At 45.9% G+C, this 19,077-nt stretch overlaps 1 protein-coding gene and 1 long non-coding RNA gene across 6 annotated transcripts in view; one reads left to right on the top strand and one right to left on the bottom strand.

Annotated features, from left to right (window-relative positions):
- Window positions 1-19,077, bottom strand: part of ldb2a (LIM domain binding 2a) — a 59,672-nt gene that overhangs the window by 35,451 nt on the left and 5,144 nt on the right. For all 5 annotated transcript variants that reach the window (XM_029164752.3, XM_055512599.1, XM_055512601.1 and 2 more), the window contains exon 2: window positions 8,629-8,731. In XM_029164752.3, the coding sequence (XP_029020585.1) occupies window positions 8,629-8,731 (103 nt within the window). The remainder of the gene's footprint in view (window positions 1-8,628; window positions 8,732-19,077) is intronic.
- Window positions 6,802-9,066, top strand: LOC114864098 (uncharacterized). Its single transcript, XR_008696001.1, has 3 exons — window positions 6,802-7,003; window positions 7,606-7,778; window positions 8,427-9,066. It is a non-coding gene; the product is annotated as an uncharacterized LOC114864098 (long non-coding RNA).

The raw sequence follows: 19,077 nt of genomic DNA, 5'->3' as shown, positions 1-19,077 counted from the left end.
CATGACTTCTAGCAAACAAAACTCACAAATTCCATTTTTGCTAAACAAATCGCAGATGTGTAAAGTACGAGACCTCGTGGGAGGACTCAACACAAACAACAAACTCAATCCAAGTAGAGAAAAATAAAACTGCAGTTTACAGACTGCAGCGTTTTTATCCTCCCCAAAACTTTGATTCTGCATTTAAAGTTGTACCGATAAAATATGTTTTTTGGATAAAATCAAATCCCGGTTATTACTTCCCCCTCTCGACCGCACGCACAGAATATTTTTCTAACTCTTACATGACAGATCAAGACAAAGGGGAAGACGGATGAGATGCAGGAAAATGGAGAACAGGATAACGAGGTTTAGAAACAGATGAAGGACAGTGGGGGGAGAAGGAAGCGCAGGATGAAGAGGACGTGGACGCGAAAGGAGGGAGCAGGATCCAGGAGACGGACGCTGAGGCAGAAGGTGCAGAGGAAGACGAGCGAAAATGAAAATGAGGAAACGGGGAGCAAGCAGAAAAGTAGGAAGAGGTGAAAAAGAACGGGACAGAGGAAAAAACAAGGAAAAGGCGAGTGAGGGACAGAGGGACAGCAGCGCTGAGAGCCGCGTCCATTGTCTCCCAAACTGGGAGGGGAAACTGGTTTTGTTTTGCTCAGGGGCACACACAGTGTTGAGAAACAGGAAGTCAGGGGACCTGCCCATCCTCGTGGACAGCTGGTGCCCTCCGATAGCGGTCCCCCTTCCTGTCAGCCGCACACAACAGTTCCCACCCGGACCCAGGCCACCTGGCAACGCACACAACGCTGCGCTTTTACACACTTCTCATTCATTCTCCCTCTTTTAGCTCCTAATTCAGCAGATATGATCAACTCTGCATCTCCTGTTTATTCAGCATTTGGAGCAAATGATGTAATGACAAGCAAGTACATAGAAGTGATTTATAGAAGGGATGCATAAGGCTCTATGCTAGAAATAGATTGCAGGCACCATCCTAATGTGCTTCACCTTTACACCCGCGTCACTTATTTTATTTCAGATATTAGATAATGGGTTTATAAAGATAAAAGAATAACACATTTACAGATTGAGTTCACTTTAACTGAAACTCTGTTAAATGTCTGTTTATGGGTGGACATTTATCATATAGTCATTGCAGCTTAATGTAGTTAAAACATGCAATGAAAACAATTCTAGAAACCTTGTTTGTTTCTTGTTCAGCATTGGGGGATCCTGAATGGCTGGGGGTGGGGGTAGGGGTGGGGGTAGCAACAGTAACAGTAGTTTAGACCAGTGTCTTAATAATCACACTTCATAACAAGAACCAGAACACAATTTTATAGCACTAATGACGTGGACTGTTTAACGCTCAATTTAGAGATATTCCAGGTCAGAAGGAGAGTGACTCCAGCAAACACACACATAAGGAACATGCAGGATGTTTACCTTCTGTATGTAACTGAAAGGTGCAGGTATCAGTTGGAAGGCTCAAATGATTAGTCCTACACATCGACACTGTTTAGTTTTCATGTGGAACAGTCAGTTGCCTTGACGATCTGCCTTGTAATAAAGCTCATACAGAACATTAAACATAGTGAACTGATGTAACAAAAGGAGGAAATTTACCTCTAAACACTGTAAATGTGTCTTTAATCCAAAGCATACTGTATCTGTAAACAGCAGAATCTCTGCTGATCTGACGCCTGACATTCAAGCACCTTGTATCTGTTGCTACGGGAAACGCCAGCAACTATAAAAGAAACACGGGGCACGATCCATAACTTTATGAATCCACTTTATGACTTCCACTGGAGCTGTTTTTTACAGTTATGAGCATGCATTATGACATACCTTCAGTTTATGCTTGATAAACACAAATCAACAGCTGATGTGTTAAAAGAATCCTTTGAGGTCCACGGCTGCAGACAGACTTTCTGGACCTCTTGGTCAAAACGCAGACAACTACTTAGAAAAAAGAACCTCGGGCCGTCGCCAAGCCTCTTCAGAACCTTTGTGGTGTGGGCTTCACAACGGTGGGATTTGATCAGCGGTTGCTCAGAATCTGAATGTATTCAAGGCCAGTCCACCAGATTGCATAACACAGGGTGAGAGAAAGCAATTAACTTATTTAAAAGCAGCTGGGTGAAGGCGGTCGCCCCCCACAGCCTCAACAATCACAGCCTCCACCTGCACGCCCCAAAATCAAGTGTAGACGCACAAACCCAGAGAATTAAACACACAACTACTAACTGACCCTAAGATCATTTGTGCTACAATGTGTCAATTAACTACAAGATTTAAACCATGCATTGATTCTCTGCTTATTTACTCTGGAACAACTGGATCCTACAGTTTTACTGTGAACTAACCGTCTCTTTGTTTGGAACCACTGGTCAGACCAAACAAGCAATGTGAAGTCACCACTGTTGCCATGGGGACCTATTATGGGCATTGTTAACTTTTTTTTCCTGTTAAAAGACAAAGAGATATAAAAAATAATAAAACATTTGTGGTAATTTTGGTCAAACCCTGTCAGAGAACAAAACCCATTACAATATTTATTTCTGCTTATTTTATATTTCTGCATCTTTGTAGTCTGTTATTTATGACTCATTTTTTTCTTCAAGCTCTGGCCAAAGCAAACACAACTTTGATTAGCACATAAAAATCCCACCAGTGTAGTTTACAATAGATGGCAGTATCGAACTATCCAGGAGCAGAATGCACCATGATATATATGTAATTTGTCTCTCTGTGCTCGGTGCGTTTCTTTGTGGCCAATCCAGTGCTGTGGTTCCCAGGCTCTGCTCGACTGTCAATCAGCGCTAGCCTACATCTCAGCGCTGCAGCTGAGCCAGGGCCGCATCATCCCACCTGCCAATCACTGCTCCACACCTTCAATCCATCCGATCCATCTTTCTGTAAAGCAGCTCGGCGCTCTGTCCCCCTCCTCCTTTCAAAACAACCACCTCCACAGAAGCGCTGCGATTCCCCTTTAACACACGCACACACACACACACACACACACACACACACACACACACGCACAGACACACGCACACACATGCACACACACGCACAGACACACACACGCGCACGCACACACATGCACACACACGCACAGACACACACACGCGCACGCACAGACACACACACACACACACACACACACACACACACACACACGCACAGACACACGCACACACATGCACACACACGCACAGACACACACACGCGCACGCACACACATTCAGCAGGACGTGCACATTTACACACAAACGCCGCTCGTCGCTTGAGCAGAGAGAAAGCGCAAACACACACACACACACACACACACACACACACACACACACACACACACACACACACACACACACGGACCCAAACAGACAGACAGGACAACGCTGCGCTGCGCCCATACCTTCCCTCGTCTTTATCCCACCACCAAGTTCAATAACGCAGCCCCCCTCCATCAAGCCCTTCTCCGTCGTCCACTGTCAATCTTTTATTCAACAGCAAAGTCGGATCCCGGCGCCGTCGCTATGCTTCCACCTCAGCCTTTCAGGTTCACATACAACTGTAGAAAACCCGGTAAACATCAGTTTGATCGTCTGTGGGGACGAGACATCGTACTTTGGAATGCGGTAGCAGCTTGTTTCCTGCTTTAGGAACCATCTAATACACAACTGGGCTAATGAGCTTCATCCTGCTAGAACTCTGCTGTGGCACATTTACATTAGTTATCATGGGCTGGATAAGTGTTTTGCCATGTTTAGTTTTGTCAGCCAGCGTCACACAGCAGGAGGCCGCTGTTGTCAGCCTGCAGTAACTGCAGTAAGCAGACAGGACATCATCTGGAGAACACTGGGCATTTTCCAATTACCCGGCAGCAATCGAGTTGATGAAGGCAAAAATAAAATTTAAATGGGAATAAAGATTGGATTGATATTGATCAAAGGGCAATATTACCAGCTCAGAGTGGACGGAACACGGCCGTTAAAGCAGATGCTCCTACGAACAGCTAAGAGATTAGAGAGTTACGTTTGAACCTACGTGAAAACTTTTTCGAAAGCGATTCTGCCCCCTAGTGGCTGGAATGTCGTAATTGCAGCTTTAACGATACATCAAATAAAGAGACGTTACCTCTTGTGTAACATTCGACACCAAGTTAAATTAGTTCACAGAGCACACGAGTAGCTTTATACTGATATAAGTGAGAGCGACGCTAGCGGACTGATATGCGCTAAAAGCGCTCATGACGACGATGTTGTCGCTAAGTGCAACAGAAGTTATCATCACCATCAACACAACATAATGTGTGTAATGAGGACCTGCCCCGTCTCATTCACGACACCAAGTCCGTTCCTTTGTGGCTGCGGCCGTCGGCTCCAGTCCTTCACACGCATTAAATCCGCTTCCCAGTGTTTTCCTCCTTCCTGCTTAAAGATTATTAGCCGTGGTCATTTTATCACTGCAATTATTGCGCGCTGCAATGCAAGAATAACGAGATGAATTGCAAATGCGCTGCGAACCACTTCTGCGGCTCGCCCTGAACCGGCCCACTAAACATGCAGAGTTTCCCGTCTCCTGTTTGAACTACTTCTAAAATGAGCCTTGCGCTTTGATTGCATCATGGAGAGCAGCTTTCATCAGATGCTTCACAGATTGCAGAAGCAGACAAGGTACTGGGGCCAATGTTAAGGCCATGGCAGTTGGAGGTTTAATTAGATACTGTAGGGTCTGAGTATTAGTACAGTAAAGCAATAATTGTCCACCATCAATGGAGAGCCTTTTGTTTAGCCCACATACAGGGCACACCAAGAAAAAATAGAAATATTAACATTCATCAGAGCAATAAACAAGATTTTAATAAGCTTTATTTTCCAAGAAGCTATAAACTCTTATGACATATTGGAGACTAGAAATACTCAGTGCTCACATTTAGTGCTCTCCAGATCTCTGGCATAACAAGGCAAGTCTGTCTGGCTAAGCTGCTTATATCGTCTTCTGTCAGGGTTATTGTTACTGATACATGTAGATTACAATTAGACATAACAGCCGACGTGGCGAAGTTTGCTTTTCATTAGTGACACGGTGGGAAATTATCCCGACAGCAGCCGCGCGCGCCGACTTCTACGTCTGTCAGACCTCCGCCACCGAACCGACACGTTCCCGCCTCCAGTTGTGTAGTACGACGGCAAACCGACTAATCCCAGCTGTCAATACGATGCAGCCAACAGCTAATTATCATTTTGCTCATCAATGAATCCAACTAGATTCACCTAACAAACAATTGTTTCTCCAAATCCTGCTTGTCTAATCCTGAACGTACGGAGTGAACGACAACACGGTGGTTTTTAATCCTGGTTAAGGTGCTGATTAGTTCTGATTATGCATTTTGGTCCTCGAGAATGAACTGAAGAACTGAAGGCGAAGCCATTCACTTTCGCTTTCAAATCATTTATTATTGATTATTTTAATTGATCACTTAAAAGCAATAATTGAATTCAGAACACAGATCTCAGGTTTCAGACCAGGCTCCTACAGTAACCACCACTCAGGCATTTACAGTTTGATGCGTTTCCTCCAATCAACACTTGCTTTAAAGAACCTAAACACGAGTCCGTGCAATAAAAAAGCAGATCAGACAAATTGGCTTTTCTAATTTTACCTCTGCTGAATATTATGAAATTAAAGCACCTCGGCATGAAGCGAACTGGCTGTTTGCTCATAATTATCTCATAAGCTACAGTGTGACTCAAAAACAGAATTACATTTAAGAATTTAAGGCAACACTCACACAGTATATGTGTATGGCTTCACTATAGAATACGCCACATGTGAATAACTCATATGTTGCAACTTAATGATACAATAAATCAGCATTTTAACTCAAAGACTGTTGAATATAATCAACTGCGTTGACAGGTTGTTAGAAATAAAAAGTATAATATTTGTATTCTTGATCTTTGAAGAAAAAATGTTTAATAAAATCAAACGCTGAATGCTGTTGAGTAAAAATAAGCTCTATGCAAATAGGATAAATCCTGGCTTTAACCTTAGGAGTCATAGGCAGAACCCACTGGAGGACAACAACAGCAGCACAGGCTTTGTTGCAGTGTAACAGGCTGCGACCTTTTGTTTGTATTCTAACATATACTGCATGCGTGGCCCTTTTAACCACTGCTAACCGCTCTGCACCTCCCACGCCCTCACATCTCCGTCGGTCAGTGTTTTTCTGACCTGTGCAACTATAACTACATATGTCTGTGCTCCTCGCACAACTGGAAGCAAAGGGTTTTTTTTCAGACTAAGTTCAACGGTGGTCACATTTACATTTTAAGTCTTAGGCAGTTCGCTGATGCTGATGTGCAGTGACTAACAATGAGCTGGACCGCCAACAGTTAAATATAGGCAATAAAGTATGCAGATGGATTCAGCTTTTCAGATTTTGTAAAAGACATGAATGTCTCCTACACATACAATCACAGGTTGCATTCATTTACAATTACAAATAGAGATTTATTTCTCTTCACAGTTAAACTGATCTAAATCTCAGCAGCCAGTGGGCTGGTGGGTGTGTACAGTATGTTCATGCACACATCCAGGCCTGTAGTGGACGTTTCAATCCCTTCTCACATTCTAAGAATAGCTCCTCTGCAGACTTTTCTCCCGGTAATAAACAAAACTCAGGCTCCGTGTTTCACATTTCTGGGATATTGCATCACTGTGTCAACACCAGTGCATCCTGTTAACAGGGTGCGACTATGAATCCGCCGCCCACCCGTGCTGCGTGGGGCTTAAAACAAACGCACCCTTCAGGCGGAAGCCAACAAACACCGCAGATGCGAGCGAGCGAATGAGAAATAAAAGTAGAGAGAGCAGAAGGAATGAGACACCACAAAGGAGGACAGTTATGAGAGCAACACAGACAAACTTCACCAGATATCAGTCATGGAACATATGACGGATGTCTGCCTCACTGCTTTGTTGGACACAGCAGGAAGCACCAGAGGTCAGATTTTGTATACGTTTGCTTCAGGCGCGTAACATTTGCATGAGGCCGTTATTAATATAATTAAGCAACAGGATTGCGTCCCAAAGCTGCTGCAGAGTGATTTTAAAGGTGAACAGAAGCTCTGACGATAAACACACACATTTCTATATCATATGTTGCTCCTCTGTTTTCTATTCATAATGCTGCCATGGTGAAATCCCGACACAAAACAGCGTCGCTCTCCAAAGGTGTCGCTCGCATTTGTTGTTTCAAACCCGTCGTTGGATTCATGCGAGGACGCTGGATTCTCGTGTGCATGTGTGTAACTTGGTGCACCTCAATGCGAACCGCGGAGCGCGTGTGACTGACGGTGAGTCATCATTGCCATGGTGTTAAGCCCGCCGTTCCCGGGGGAACAGGGTTACCGTCTCTACACCGCTGGGGATTTTTATTTTTACATTTGAAAAGCGAACCGGGGCCCGGCTCACAACAATCCTCCGCTCGCTCCGTCTCCCGCTCACGTACACCAACACATAAGCAGCAGCAGACGCGGCACACATCTCCTCATTTCAGAGCCCCACGTCCTTATCTGTGTCTGTGTGATATTCAATATGTTTCAGATATCAAAACACAGCCCTATGCAGATGAGATGAAGGGGACAATATCAGCAGCTCAATATCAGCCTGGGCTCCGTCGCTCGCGGCTCGAGACCACAAACTACAGCTGCAGCCTGACTGGTTCTAACCTGAGTTCATGGTGCACATACATGAACAGGAGCACGAGATGATGTGAGGTAAAGAAATGCAGGTGTTTATCATCAATAACCTGGATATTGGAAAGTTGAGGTTGGAAAAAATACACTGAAAACTTTATGAGCAAAAAAAAAAACAAAATAGCAAATCAGCATCGAGACTCGTAAACGAGTTCATTTGTTTCACACACAATCAAGAAAATAGTTTTTTTTAGCAATTTAATCAATACCATAACTAACTGCTGCCCTCACAGACACGATGGTGCTTTTAATCCTATCATCTGAGTCCCAGCAGAAATGAGGAGACAACAGGAAATTAATTTAATACGCAGTTATTTAAAATCAAACATAAATTCTATGATGAAAATGATCAAATTAAGCCAGTGGACAACTGCAGGAAACGTGTTTGGTGCTGAGACTTAATCATGATGAATGATTCTGTTGGTTAATACTTAACTAAATATGACAGTGGGGGCTAAATACAGTTACTCTGTGCTAATCGCCAATAATTTGCATTGATAAACAGTGCTTCACATTAGACGTCCAATCGATGACTCAACAAGAAGAGATGTGTGGCTGCTAATTGAAAATGTTTGTTTAAAAGAATCATTTACCTTTAAGACAGTTGAGTTCTGACAGCGACAGTTGTGATGTTTCATGAAGTCTCTCACAACATCTTTGTTTTAACAGTGTGTGTTTAGTCGATGCAGTGGCCACAACAGTGGTTCCCATCAAAACCAGTGACTTAACACCAACATCAGAGGTCAAGATAAAGCACAACAACGGTAACAAATAAAGTAAACACTAATAATAATCAGAAGGATTCCACATTTCATGGGCATAAAACGACATGATGCTACAGAATGAGCAGCGGTTCTGATTGTTCACTTACTGTATCTCTTTGGTCCGTCCTCGAGGCAGAAGGACAGCGTGAGAGTCGCGTCCTCCTCGAAGAACTCTGTCGCGAACGCGTCCCACCACAAACTGTCGCTCTCCTGCAAACAAAGACAAGCGTCACGGCGTGAGTGAGAAGCAGCACGATGTCCGACTATTCAACCGCACGCAACGCAGACACACAACGTGTGTAACTGCAGTCGCACGCTGCCCAGCAAATTTGATGTAAGAGCCCAACTCTTGTTTTCTGTTATTTAATAACGCCGTGAATGTTTTTTCTGTGTTACTGCATTTTTACATGAATTTAATATGGATTTATTCCGATAAGACAAAGATATTGTGACCATGGTAAAGGAGGGACACTGCCGGACCGTCGAACACCACCGTGTTTGTTCACTCCTTTTCAATAAAATGAATTTTATGAGCTTTGTTTAAATCAACTGCATTATGTCTGTAAAACAAATTGCGAAAAAGGGGCAACAAAAGGATCACAGCGCAGCGTGAGAGATAAGAACAGAAGGTTAGCGGCTGCAAAAATTAAGAAGCTCGTGAAAATAATGAAAGGGGTTTAACACAGCGCTGGTAAAGAAGGTGCTGGCTGCAGCCAAACGCTCCGAACCAAAGGCTGGTGACGCCTGTCTTAAGGCTGGACTCAGACAGAGACCTGCCTGAGGCTTGGAATCCAAGCTGAGGCCCAGTGGCTTCATAATCAGCTGCAGCAGGTGAGTCTTTGGTTCACGCCATCAGCTCCTGCGCTCATCATTAACATGAAGACTAGCTCCTAGTGTTCCCCATCATGAACGCATGAACGTGACCCTGGCTCACACATTTGTGTTGCACTGTAATAGCAACAACATTAGATGAAGAAGACGCGGAGTAGAAGCAGGTCTCGTCCCCTCACATCATCCAGTTACGATGTGAGGAAACACATTTATGTAAATATCTTTGCCCTGAAATTAGTCCCCTCACAGCGGCGCCCTCGCCTCCCCCTCCCACTAAACGCCCTGATCATGTTGGCAGGATGACCCCCGCCCCACCCTCCACGCGCTGACGCTAATGTGGCCTGACACGTTATGACACATCGCCCGCCGCCTTTCATTTTGCGGCGGGCTGAGGGACGGCGAGCACCTTCCAGATGTGGACAATTAGCGCCGCCAGCGGCTCCAGCGTCAGCGCGCGGGTCAACGATGCAAAGAGGCAGAGACCCGGAGCTCGAGCTCCTCCAGCCAGTCAATCAGCACCAGAGCGCGGGCCTGGAAGTCGGACACCAATTACAGTGGCTGACCTGTGGTCTGCAGCCGACCCGAGAGCAGAGGAGCCCTGACGTTCTGAAGAACGCATCAGTTCTCAACGTTTTTCATTCATCTAAATAAGAAAATTATTTATTAGCTCTTGTTTTTTGTTTGGAAAACTTTTGCACTTTGCTCTAATATGAAAAATATTTTTTAACGGTCACTAATGTCTTAATTTTCATGCCTTTTCATAAAAATGTTGACTTGAAACAAGCTCAATCAGAATAATTGTTTAAATAGTGGAACTGAGCAAAATCATACAAAAAAATCAATGAAATTACAAACCACTCATGCTTGGAACAAATGAACGTATAGATGCCAGAGCACCCGTGCGTGGCTCTACGCATGTGTCTGCTTAGATGGAGTTCATGCCAGACGTGCTGCCAGTGCAGGTGGTCCTACATCACCGCAACAAAACCATCTTTGCCTGAAAATCTTCATTTGAAGCGGAAACGAGACGGTCAAACGCTCGCCGCTGACCAGCTGTCCACTGGGAACCAACTGCACGCGCTGCCATCTGTGTGTGCGCGAGTGTGCGACTCGACGCATCCTGCCGCGAGCGCAGCCAGCATGTGTGCGGCGTCTGTGGGGTGTGAATGCATCTACGTAATAAAGACGGACGAAGAAGAGCGGCGCGGCGGCGAGGAGCAGACAGAGACGGAGGAAGCGTTCAGATCCAGTAACACGTAACACAGAAGGATGATGATGGGGCCTCAGGGAGTGACGGCAAAGGGGGGAAGCTGCACGCACACATGCATGCACGTGCACGCACACACACACACGCACCATAAAGTAAATTCCTACACTTTTATTTGGTTTCAAAACAGTATAAGTATTCATGTTTCTAAAGTTGTCACGTGTTTGTAAAGTGTTTTTTTCGCTTTTTGTTTATAAACAACATTCACAAACCCGTGAAGTTCACGACCAGCGGTCTGATGTCATAATCGCTGCGACTGAGGGCCAACGTCTTCAACAGTGTGTTAATCCCCATTTGGCACCAAAAAGATGACATGAACATGTGTTTTGTGTTTTATTGGAGACCATAAATGGTGCTGGTGCTGAAACGAAGCCTTTATCTCCTCGGCGCTGGCAGGAGACGCAGCAAGGTCAGATTTTTACGCGTTTGCATTATCTGCAACAGATTTGGGAGAAATGGTGTAAACGCTTGAACGTAAACTCTGAGAGGGTTCGGGTCGGGACCAGGGCTCGTCTGCATCGCGCTACTGACGGATGTTTACGTTCATCACCGCCCAAGAATCTGGGCAAATAATCAAGCTGAGAGAAGAGTGTTTTCTGCATTATTATCAATCATTAACTGATCAGGTGACTGATTTACACCTGCTTCCAGCGTTTAGCCTGCACCATCTACAGGTGAACCTGCCTGTGCCTCTGTTAATCTATTGATCAAAGCATTTGGGCGCTCAGTGTTTGTGATGACGTAGCTCCACGTTACACCGAACGCTGACAATAGCAGAAACACAACGCAGACATTCATCCGCTCATCCGTCATCCTTCATCAACGGGTCTGTGCAGTATTTCACCTGAACGGCTCTGCTGAACTTCCCCCGCTGCTAAAACAGGTTGGCGGATTTCATGACGGAGCGTGATCTCCACTTTGACATAAACTGCCTGGATTTAGTGCTGGAGATAAATTTTTGGAGTGCTGTCATCCTGAGGGCTCCCATCTCTGTGTTTTATGGAGTCTGGTATTCATTAAGCTTCCTCTCACTAGTTTTAATGAAAAGTGTTTTACTTAAGCTCCCACTTCTCCGTTCTGCAGAAAAGCGTCATCGTTGAAATCTTTGAAATCCCCCTCGTTTGGTTTCACAGACGAGGGTTTGTTAACCTCCCTCTTGTTCTGATTTAAACATTGTTTCACTCGCGCTGACACAGTATGGAGCCTTTGTTAGACTCATTTGCACTATTATTATTCAAACAACCTCTCTTTGTGGCCTTCTGGGTTGTAATTCTAACATTTCACTGTGAGGTTCAAGCATTTATTGTGTCATGTATAACCAGAAAACAGTTTACGGAACTACTGTTTTTACAATTAAACACTGTGGTGAGTTTAAACGCTGGACTGTTTATTTAAAGCATTTAGGTATAAACATTTCATATTTCAGCAAAGCAAGGATTAGTGAAGAAATACTTTAAGTCTAATTTGAATACTACATCCAGCTGAACCTCCAGCTCCTGACGTTTGGGCTCAGGTCCGCGACCACCGGCACCAAAAATAAAGCGCCGGCGTTTCACAAAGAGCAGAGTCGACGGCGCCGCGTCCGTTGTGTGGTCTCCATCAGCGCCGCTCGGCCCAGTTCAACCACAGATGAAGCGGCGCTGCCTCCCGCACCGGCGGCAGAGGAGCCGGAACACGAGGAGCAGCGTTTAGCTTCAGCGCTCACAACAAATAAAGCTAATGGCACCAGGCAGTTTCATTGCTCTTCACCAAAACATCCGCTTTCATAGATTAAATGTGAATTTAGCGGCAGCGTCTAAAGAAGCTCCATGTGAAACTTTTTCATTATTCCCAGTGTAAGTTGTATAGACATTCGGAAAGCGCTCATCTTCCAAGTCCTCGTGCAGCTCCTCGCGCACGGTGCCAACTATGAGACGTGTCTGGCTGAGCGACGGCCTGGACGGGTCCGGCCCTGCTGGACCGGCGCCAGACAGGCCTGAGAACAGCTAAAGCCCGGTCAGTGGACGGGAGCCACCGAGTCCTCGGACCGCGGCTCAACGCGGAGGCTCCCGGAGATGTTGATGGCTTCAATTTCAATCCCTCGACTGAAGCTGGAAATCTGAGAAGCTTTACTATTATTCTGTCATTGCTGGCGAGTTATGAAATTGTAAATGACACATATTTACTATGAAAGGGGACGCCTGCGCCGCCGCACGCTCCAATATCCTATCAGTCTTTTTTGTTTTATCTCTGGCTGTCTCTCTTCATATCCACCCCCTCCCCCCTCCCCCCGTTCGCCTCCCGTCTCCGCCGCCGCCGCCGCTCGCTGACAGACGCCGGCCCGCTTTCATTTACGCCCACGGACTCTGTGACGAGCCACGTGGCGTGACGATGTTTGTTGTCAAACGCTACAAATCAGGCCAACTCCGAGGGACCCGGCGTGAACCGAGGCCCCGCGCCGCTGACGGCCGCCGGCAGATAAGGCTCTATTGATTCAAACGGATCGCGCCTCATCTGAGGAGGATTTATCAATGTGTCAATTGCCCGCTGGCCAACCACAAATCACCGGCGCCGCCCGGGCCCCGGGGATTTACGGGAAATCCAGAGGATTGGGAGGACAGCAGAAGGAGGATCCTGAGTAAATAGCCACAGAACTGAAGGTTAAGTCCATGCATATAAAAAATCTATAAGTGATGGACAGGAGACTCAACGTGACAACAGAAAACACAAAGAGGAGTTGCACTGTGTGTAAATACGCGAGCACAAACACAACCACAGAGGTGTTTAGACTCCTAGAACACATCCTTTACTCTACTGCACATTCCGTCCACGCCACTGTAAAGGAACAGCGCTTTCTCACGTCCATAATCCACTAATATCTCTATGTTTAACGCCAGCCATTTTCCCAGAAAGCTTTTGTTGGCCTGCGTTTTTTCTGTTGCTGCTTCCAGCCTCTCGTGGCAGAAAAGCCTCCAAGAGTGTAGGCGTGTCTGGGCCCCGACCTTGGAGAATTACCAATGTCTGAAACCCCATTCAGCTCCTGAATAGCACGTTGCCTGTCTGACTGGTGGGCCACGCAAGTTTCACTGTTGTCAGAGATTCAAACAGCTTCAGGTTATCGGGGAGCAGAGCTGACGCGAGGACTCCGGTGTCTGGAAAGGATCTTTAGTGAAATAGCTGCTGTTTGATGGAGCGCTGAAGGCCACTGACGCAAAACAGTGAAAAGTTTAGTGAAACTTTCCTTAAAAAAACAAGTCACGTGTCGCACAGCGGACGTTGAATATGTGAATATATTGAGTTTTGAGGCAGAGCCTTGACTGAAGGACACGTTGTCCTCTGCAGTTTATACCTAAACGCTCCATTGTGATTACACATTATGAGCCCAAAGGCTTCACACAATTGATCCGCGTTCTTCCTGGATGAAGCTGCAGCAGTCGCCCTCCAGCCGCCGCGTGGGCGGTTCCACCCCCAGCTCCTCCCCGCGACGTCCTTGAGCAAGTCACGGCACCAGAGGCGCTGTAAATCCCAAGGGGTCTGACGCCGCACGGCCGCTCGGCCGCCGGCGCGTGAGCGCACGAGCAGCGGCTGCAGGCGGCGACGAAAACACAGGCTCAGAGCGGAACCTAGCAGAAAGTAATGACTAGACGTTCAATTCATCTGATTAACCAACAGGTGAGTCAGCGGCAAGACCTCCATTGATAAGTGGGGAGCCAATAACATCTGTCCACATCTGTGCATGACTAAAGCTCCATGAGACCCAGGTGCCCCAGCGACAGCAGCCTCCGCTTCACTCCACATACAGTATAAACATCACTTTAATCACGTCGGACCCAAAGCTACTCAGCAATGTTCAAATCAGCGCGGTTTCCTCCTCCTGGGTCCCAGGAGGTTTCACATAATGCAAAGGTAACATGGCCGCCGTGCAGCCACCGGCAGGGCATTATGCAAATGACAAGAAATTAATGCAGTGCAAGAAAAAAAGAGCCTCTGCCCTTGAAGAGCGGCTCCACATTCACCGCGGATGAACTTCCTCTCTATAAATAAAGTGGAGAAGTTCCCACGTTTAATTGCACGTCTGCCACTTCATTCGGGCCCCCCCCCCCACGTTCCGAGCAGTGGGCGACTTGTGTTTGCGTCGAGGTGCGTTTGGGAGCGTGGAAAGGAACGCGAGGAGCCGGCGGCTGCAGAGACTCCAGACCGAACCCGCAAACCATCGCTGACGCAGGAAGGAGGCGCGAGGATCGGCTGCCAGTGGAAAATGGAGCCCTCCGGACTCGTTCAACGTAGAACGGCACCAACGTCAGCCGCAGCCAACACCTGTGTTCATTTCCACGTACTCGTCTTGTGCTGCTCAGTTCTCAGCTCAGTGGAGTCAAACAGGAAGTCAATATCGCACAAAATAAACCCCCCAAAGAGTGAAAATATGAAAACAGCTACAAAACGCATTAATGACACAGCAGCAGAATGCATTTATTTACTGGCCCCGTGAGAAATTACATTGAAAAGGAAATTAAGGATGTGGTTGTGACAAGCTAAGACTATTCTACGACGGGGCCCGTGTCTCCTTCTGCTCAGCTAATTAGACCAATAAACAATCAGCGCACGCCACAGTTCCTCCCGCAGCCTAACAAGACGCGCGATCGATACCGGATTTCATCAAATCCACTGATATTGTTCGCCTTAAGTGAATGCGCTCTGTTGCAATGATCTCACCTGTTGCTCATTAGGCTGCTGAATGCGAGCGCACTCGCTGAAGTGCGGCGCAGACAGAGACCCGGGCGCCGTTTAGTGAAATGTGGCCCCGGGAAAACAAGTCCTCACGTCATCCATCAAGCGAAAGGTGAAAAGACCTGTTTAGATTAGAAATCAGCCTAATCTGTATGAATGAAAGCAACAATCACCAGAAACCAACATTTTCTGTTGGTTTCTTGAAATTAAGATTCAAATATTCCTCGGGCGATGAGAGGCCGGAGTCGTGTTTGCTTCAACAACACTTCACTGGGACGAAGGCTGAGTTGAAACAAGACTCAAAATAGTTTCGAATAACTCTCCTCATTCGTTATTATCATTTATGGAAAAAAGTCTCACTTCACAGGTAAAACGACGGCTGAGAGGAACAGCTGATCAGCTAAATGATAGAACGCCCACTTAGAGACCGCTCGGAACGATGAGCTGGAGGTTCCTCTGCGATCACGATGACAGGGAACGTCGTGACACTGCGCTGGAACGCAGGTCGGGAACGCGCTCCTTCAGGAGAGAGAGTAAAATCCTCCTCAGACAAAATGCAGAGCACGTCATCCGTCCATAAGGTTAGAGAAACATCATGGTCTGGCTCCTTTACAATGCATTGGTTGTCGGCCATGCACCACTTTATTAGGTACACCCGTGCAGGTCAAAGCCCTTTTTACTTTTAGCAGGTGATATTTACCAGTTTCCTCTATGTCTAATAAAGTGACGCCAACAGATCTAAACACTGTTATATTTGGTCTCTCTCAACATGAACATCAACAGGTGACAGCAGCTAAACTGACACATTGTACGTCTTCCCACCTCGAGCTCTACCTGCAGAAAAACAACTCTGCATTTTGGAATGCGCCTCGACCCGCGGACCGGACCCACGGCAGCGGTCCTCTCCGCTGTGACCTCTCCGCTCCAGGACACGCTCGCGCCGGCCCAGGGAACAACAGGACATGGACGGGCTTCTGTGTTATCTGAGCGACAGCGCAGCCTGGAAGGAACCGTGGGCCAGGAAAAAGGTGGGTCCATTGTCCCAGCATCCTGCTGCATGCGGCCGACGCTCACTGTTGTTTTTGCCTTCATCTGGTTTTCTGGGAACATCCTCTAGGAGCATCCCCTGTGCAGCGCGACACTGGGCCGAACCAGCACAAGCTAACGTGTACCAGAATATAACACAGCTGAGTCTGTATCATGAAGTGGCTTTGACCCTGTTTGACCCGGTTATTGTTTGATTCTGGATGAATCTATTATTTTTAGATTTAACTCTTTAGTTCAAACCATGTTGCTCGTGCTGCTTTTCTCATTGACAGTCCAACATGTCCTTGTTTTTAGCTCCGTGTTTGGTCCCCACCAACCTTCGGTGTGTGTTCGCTGATGTTTGGCTGATTGCTTGGAGCGTTCTCTGTAAAACCGCTCCCTGTCGTGACCGTAAACGACGCATGAGAGCGAAACAAGCAGCGGGGCTGTGGTTTGGCAGCCAGACGATGACATAAAACTAACTAACGCAGCTCCATCGGTCGCTCAGCAGCATGTGTCGAACGCTGCCACTTGTTTGATCGCGTGTGGCCTGATTAATTACTGTCCCCCATAAACTAGAATAAGACAGAACAGTGCTTTAACAGCCATATGTTAATCCCACCGACCACATCAACCGCAGTTCATTCATGTCTCTCTGTCGCCACTATTTTACACCAAAAAGCAGCTTTAAAAGGAAAAAAGGGTAAAAAAAAGGTTTTTTTAGTCTGGACGGCAGTTTTCTGAGGGTAAGGTTCATTTTTCCTTTTCTTCTCCAAACGAGCAGCATGTCCGCTCACCTTTTAGCAGCATTATTCTTTCATTTAGCAGAGGGGATGTAGGCTGGGAGTTAACTAAGGGAAGCACCAGCTAATGTGGCTCGGTCCTTTCAGTCAATGGCAGCATTAGAACCATATGAAATACTCTGTCCTTAATGTGAGAACTCCGAGCAACATTTTAGCCCATGAAAGCAGCCGTCTGCTCGCTGTCAACAAGGTGAGAATACTAACAACAACACATTAGAGATTCAGTTGACAGACCAGTAAATAATAATAATGCTGTTTAGTCAGTCCTGAAGTAAATACAGACTTATTGTAATGTTGTGTAGGAGGGAGTGAAATGTGCAGTAATGTAACATCTGAACATGACAATGTATTTGATAATTAAATGGAGACTAACATCAGCAGCATTCTGCTTTAGCAGCACCCAGACACCCAGCGTACGACGGCCTCCCCACTGATTAAAACATTAAAAGCCTCCAGTGATGCAACGCCGGCTTGTTTTTCCAGAAGAATCTGTCATTAATGGTTCAGATGAGGACATTGTGGCGCTGGGCACCGTCCTGGTAATTACTTCAGCCAGTTTCACTCATGTAAAAGACAATCACCGGTCACTTCACTAGGTACCGGCTAATTTACTGGACACTATTAAAAAGAATGAGTGGCCAAAATATTAAACCGGCTCATGATACATGTTAATGCAATGACCTCTCTAGTCATTATGACCTACACTGTCCTCGTTTCAACCTAAGATCTTACAAACAAGGAAAGTTTGGAATAGACTGGTTTACAGGTTATTTATGTTCTCAGGCCAGTGGAAGGTTTCATTTTTACATTAGGGAGCAAAGCTTGGATATTGGAAATTAATCTTATTATAGGTTTGTATTATGACAATTGATAATGTAAGGGATTGTTCATTGATGTTTTGGTTGTGAATGTTTATGATTGAGCTTTTGTAATGTTTTGTTTAAGTAATGCATTTATTCATATTACTGAGATTTTCTCCTGGGATTTGCTTTTTTTGTTATAATTATGGTTCATATGGCATCTTTCAATTTGTAGTAATAACACCAACTGCTACAGCAGGCAAAAAAAGCAGCAGTGAGCAACACCTTTAAACATTAAAACAAAAAACAACCTGATCAAGCTTGTAGACCTAAAGCAATTAGTTAATTATTAGATAAGTCAATTGTCAACACCTGGATGGATCGATCGATTAACCGATGGATCAATTAATCAGCAACGATTTAAATACTGTAATTATTAGTGTAAATTGCATTTTTTTGATAACTCTGTGTTTGTTCACAGCGCTGGCTTTTAAATCTGTGACGAACATCCGTCGCTATTTTTAATTGACAGACTTCAATTCAGACGTACAGATGTTACAATTTTAACATATGACAACAATCTTCTAATGAGTGTTTAAAGTGTTAATGTCTGTGAACTTCCATGCAGATTGGGACTAAGACGAATCTCGGGGACGTCCTGGTGGCTCATCTTTAATCCCTGTCTGTGAACCTTAGCCGCTTCGTGCCAACTTGACCTCTACATCATAAGCCTAATCATGTCAATCTGACACGCGGCGCTGATGGGAACAGATCCACTTTGCCCCTGACAGGAACAAGGGATTTTGCCATAATGAACACTCCAGTTCCTCCAGTTGCTCCGTTGAGTCAATGAGTCAGGTCTGTGGGCCCATTTGAATAATGAGAACGAGACTAACTACATGCAATAGACACAAGAATCCAATGAAAGGCCTGCCAATCACCGTTACTGATTGCATGTCTATCTGCTGAGAAGGAGTGCGACCATTAGAGCCGCTGTCAGCGGCGGCGGAGGGGCTGCCGAACGCAGCCCTCCGCTGTTATTACGCCGCATCCATTAAAGTGCTTTTGTTTTCCGTCTGCTTCACCCTCGGTCTTGTAGTTTTACTTACAGTGTTATTCTGT

This window comes from Betta splendens, chromosome 10 (genome assembly GCF_900634795.4).
Source record: "Betta splendens chromosome 10, fBetSpl5.4, whole genome shotgun sequence".
NCBI lineage: Eukaryota > Metazoa > Chordata > Actinopteri > Anabantiformes > Osphronemidae > Betta > Betta splendens.
Note: the sequence above shows the minus strand (reverse complement) of the source record. Positions and strands in the feature narration are given on the sequence as shown.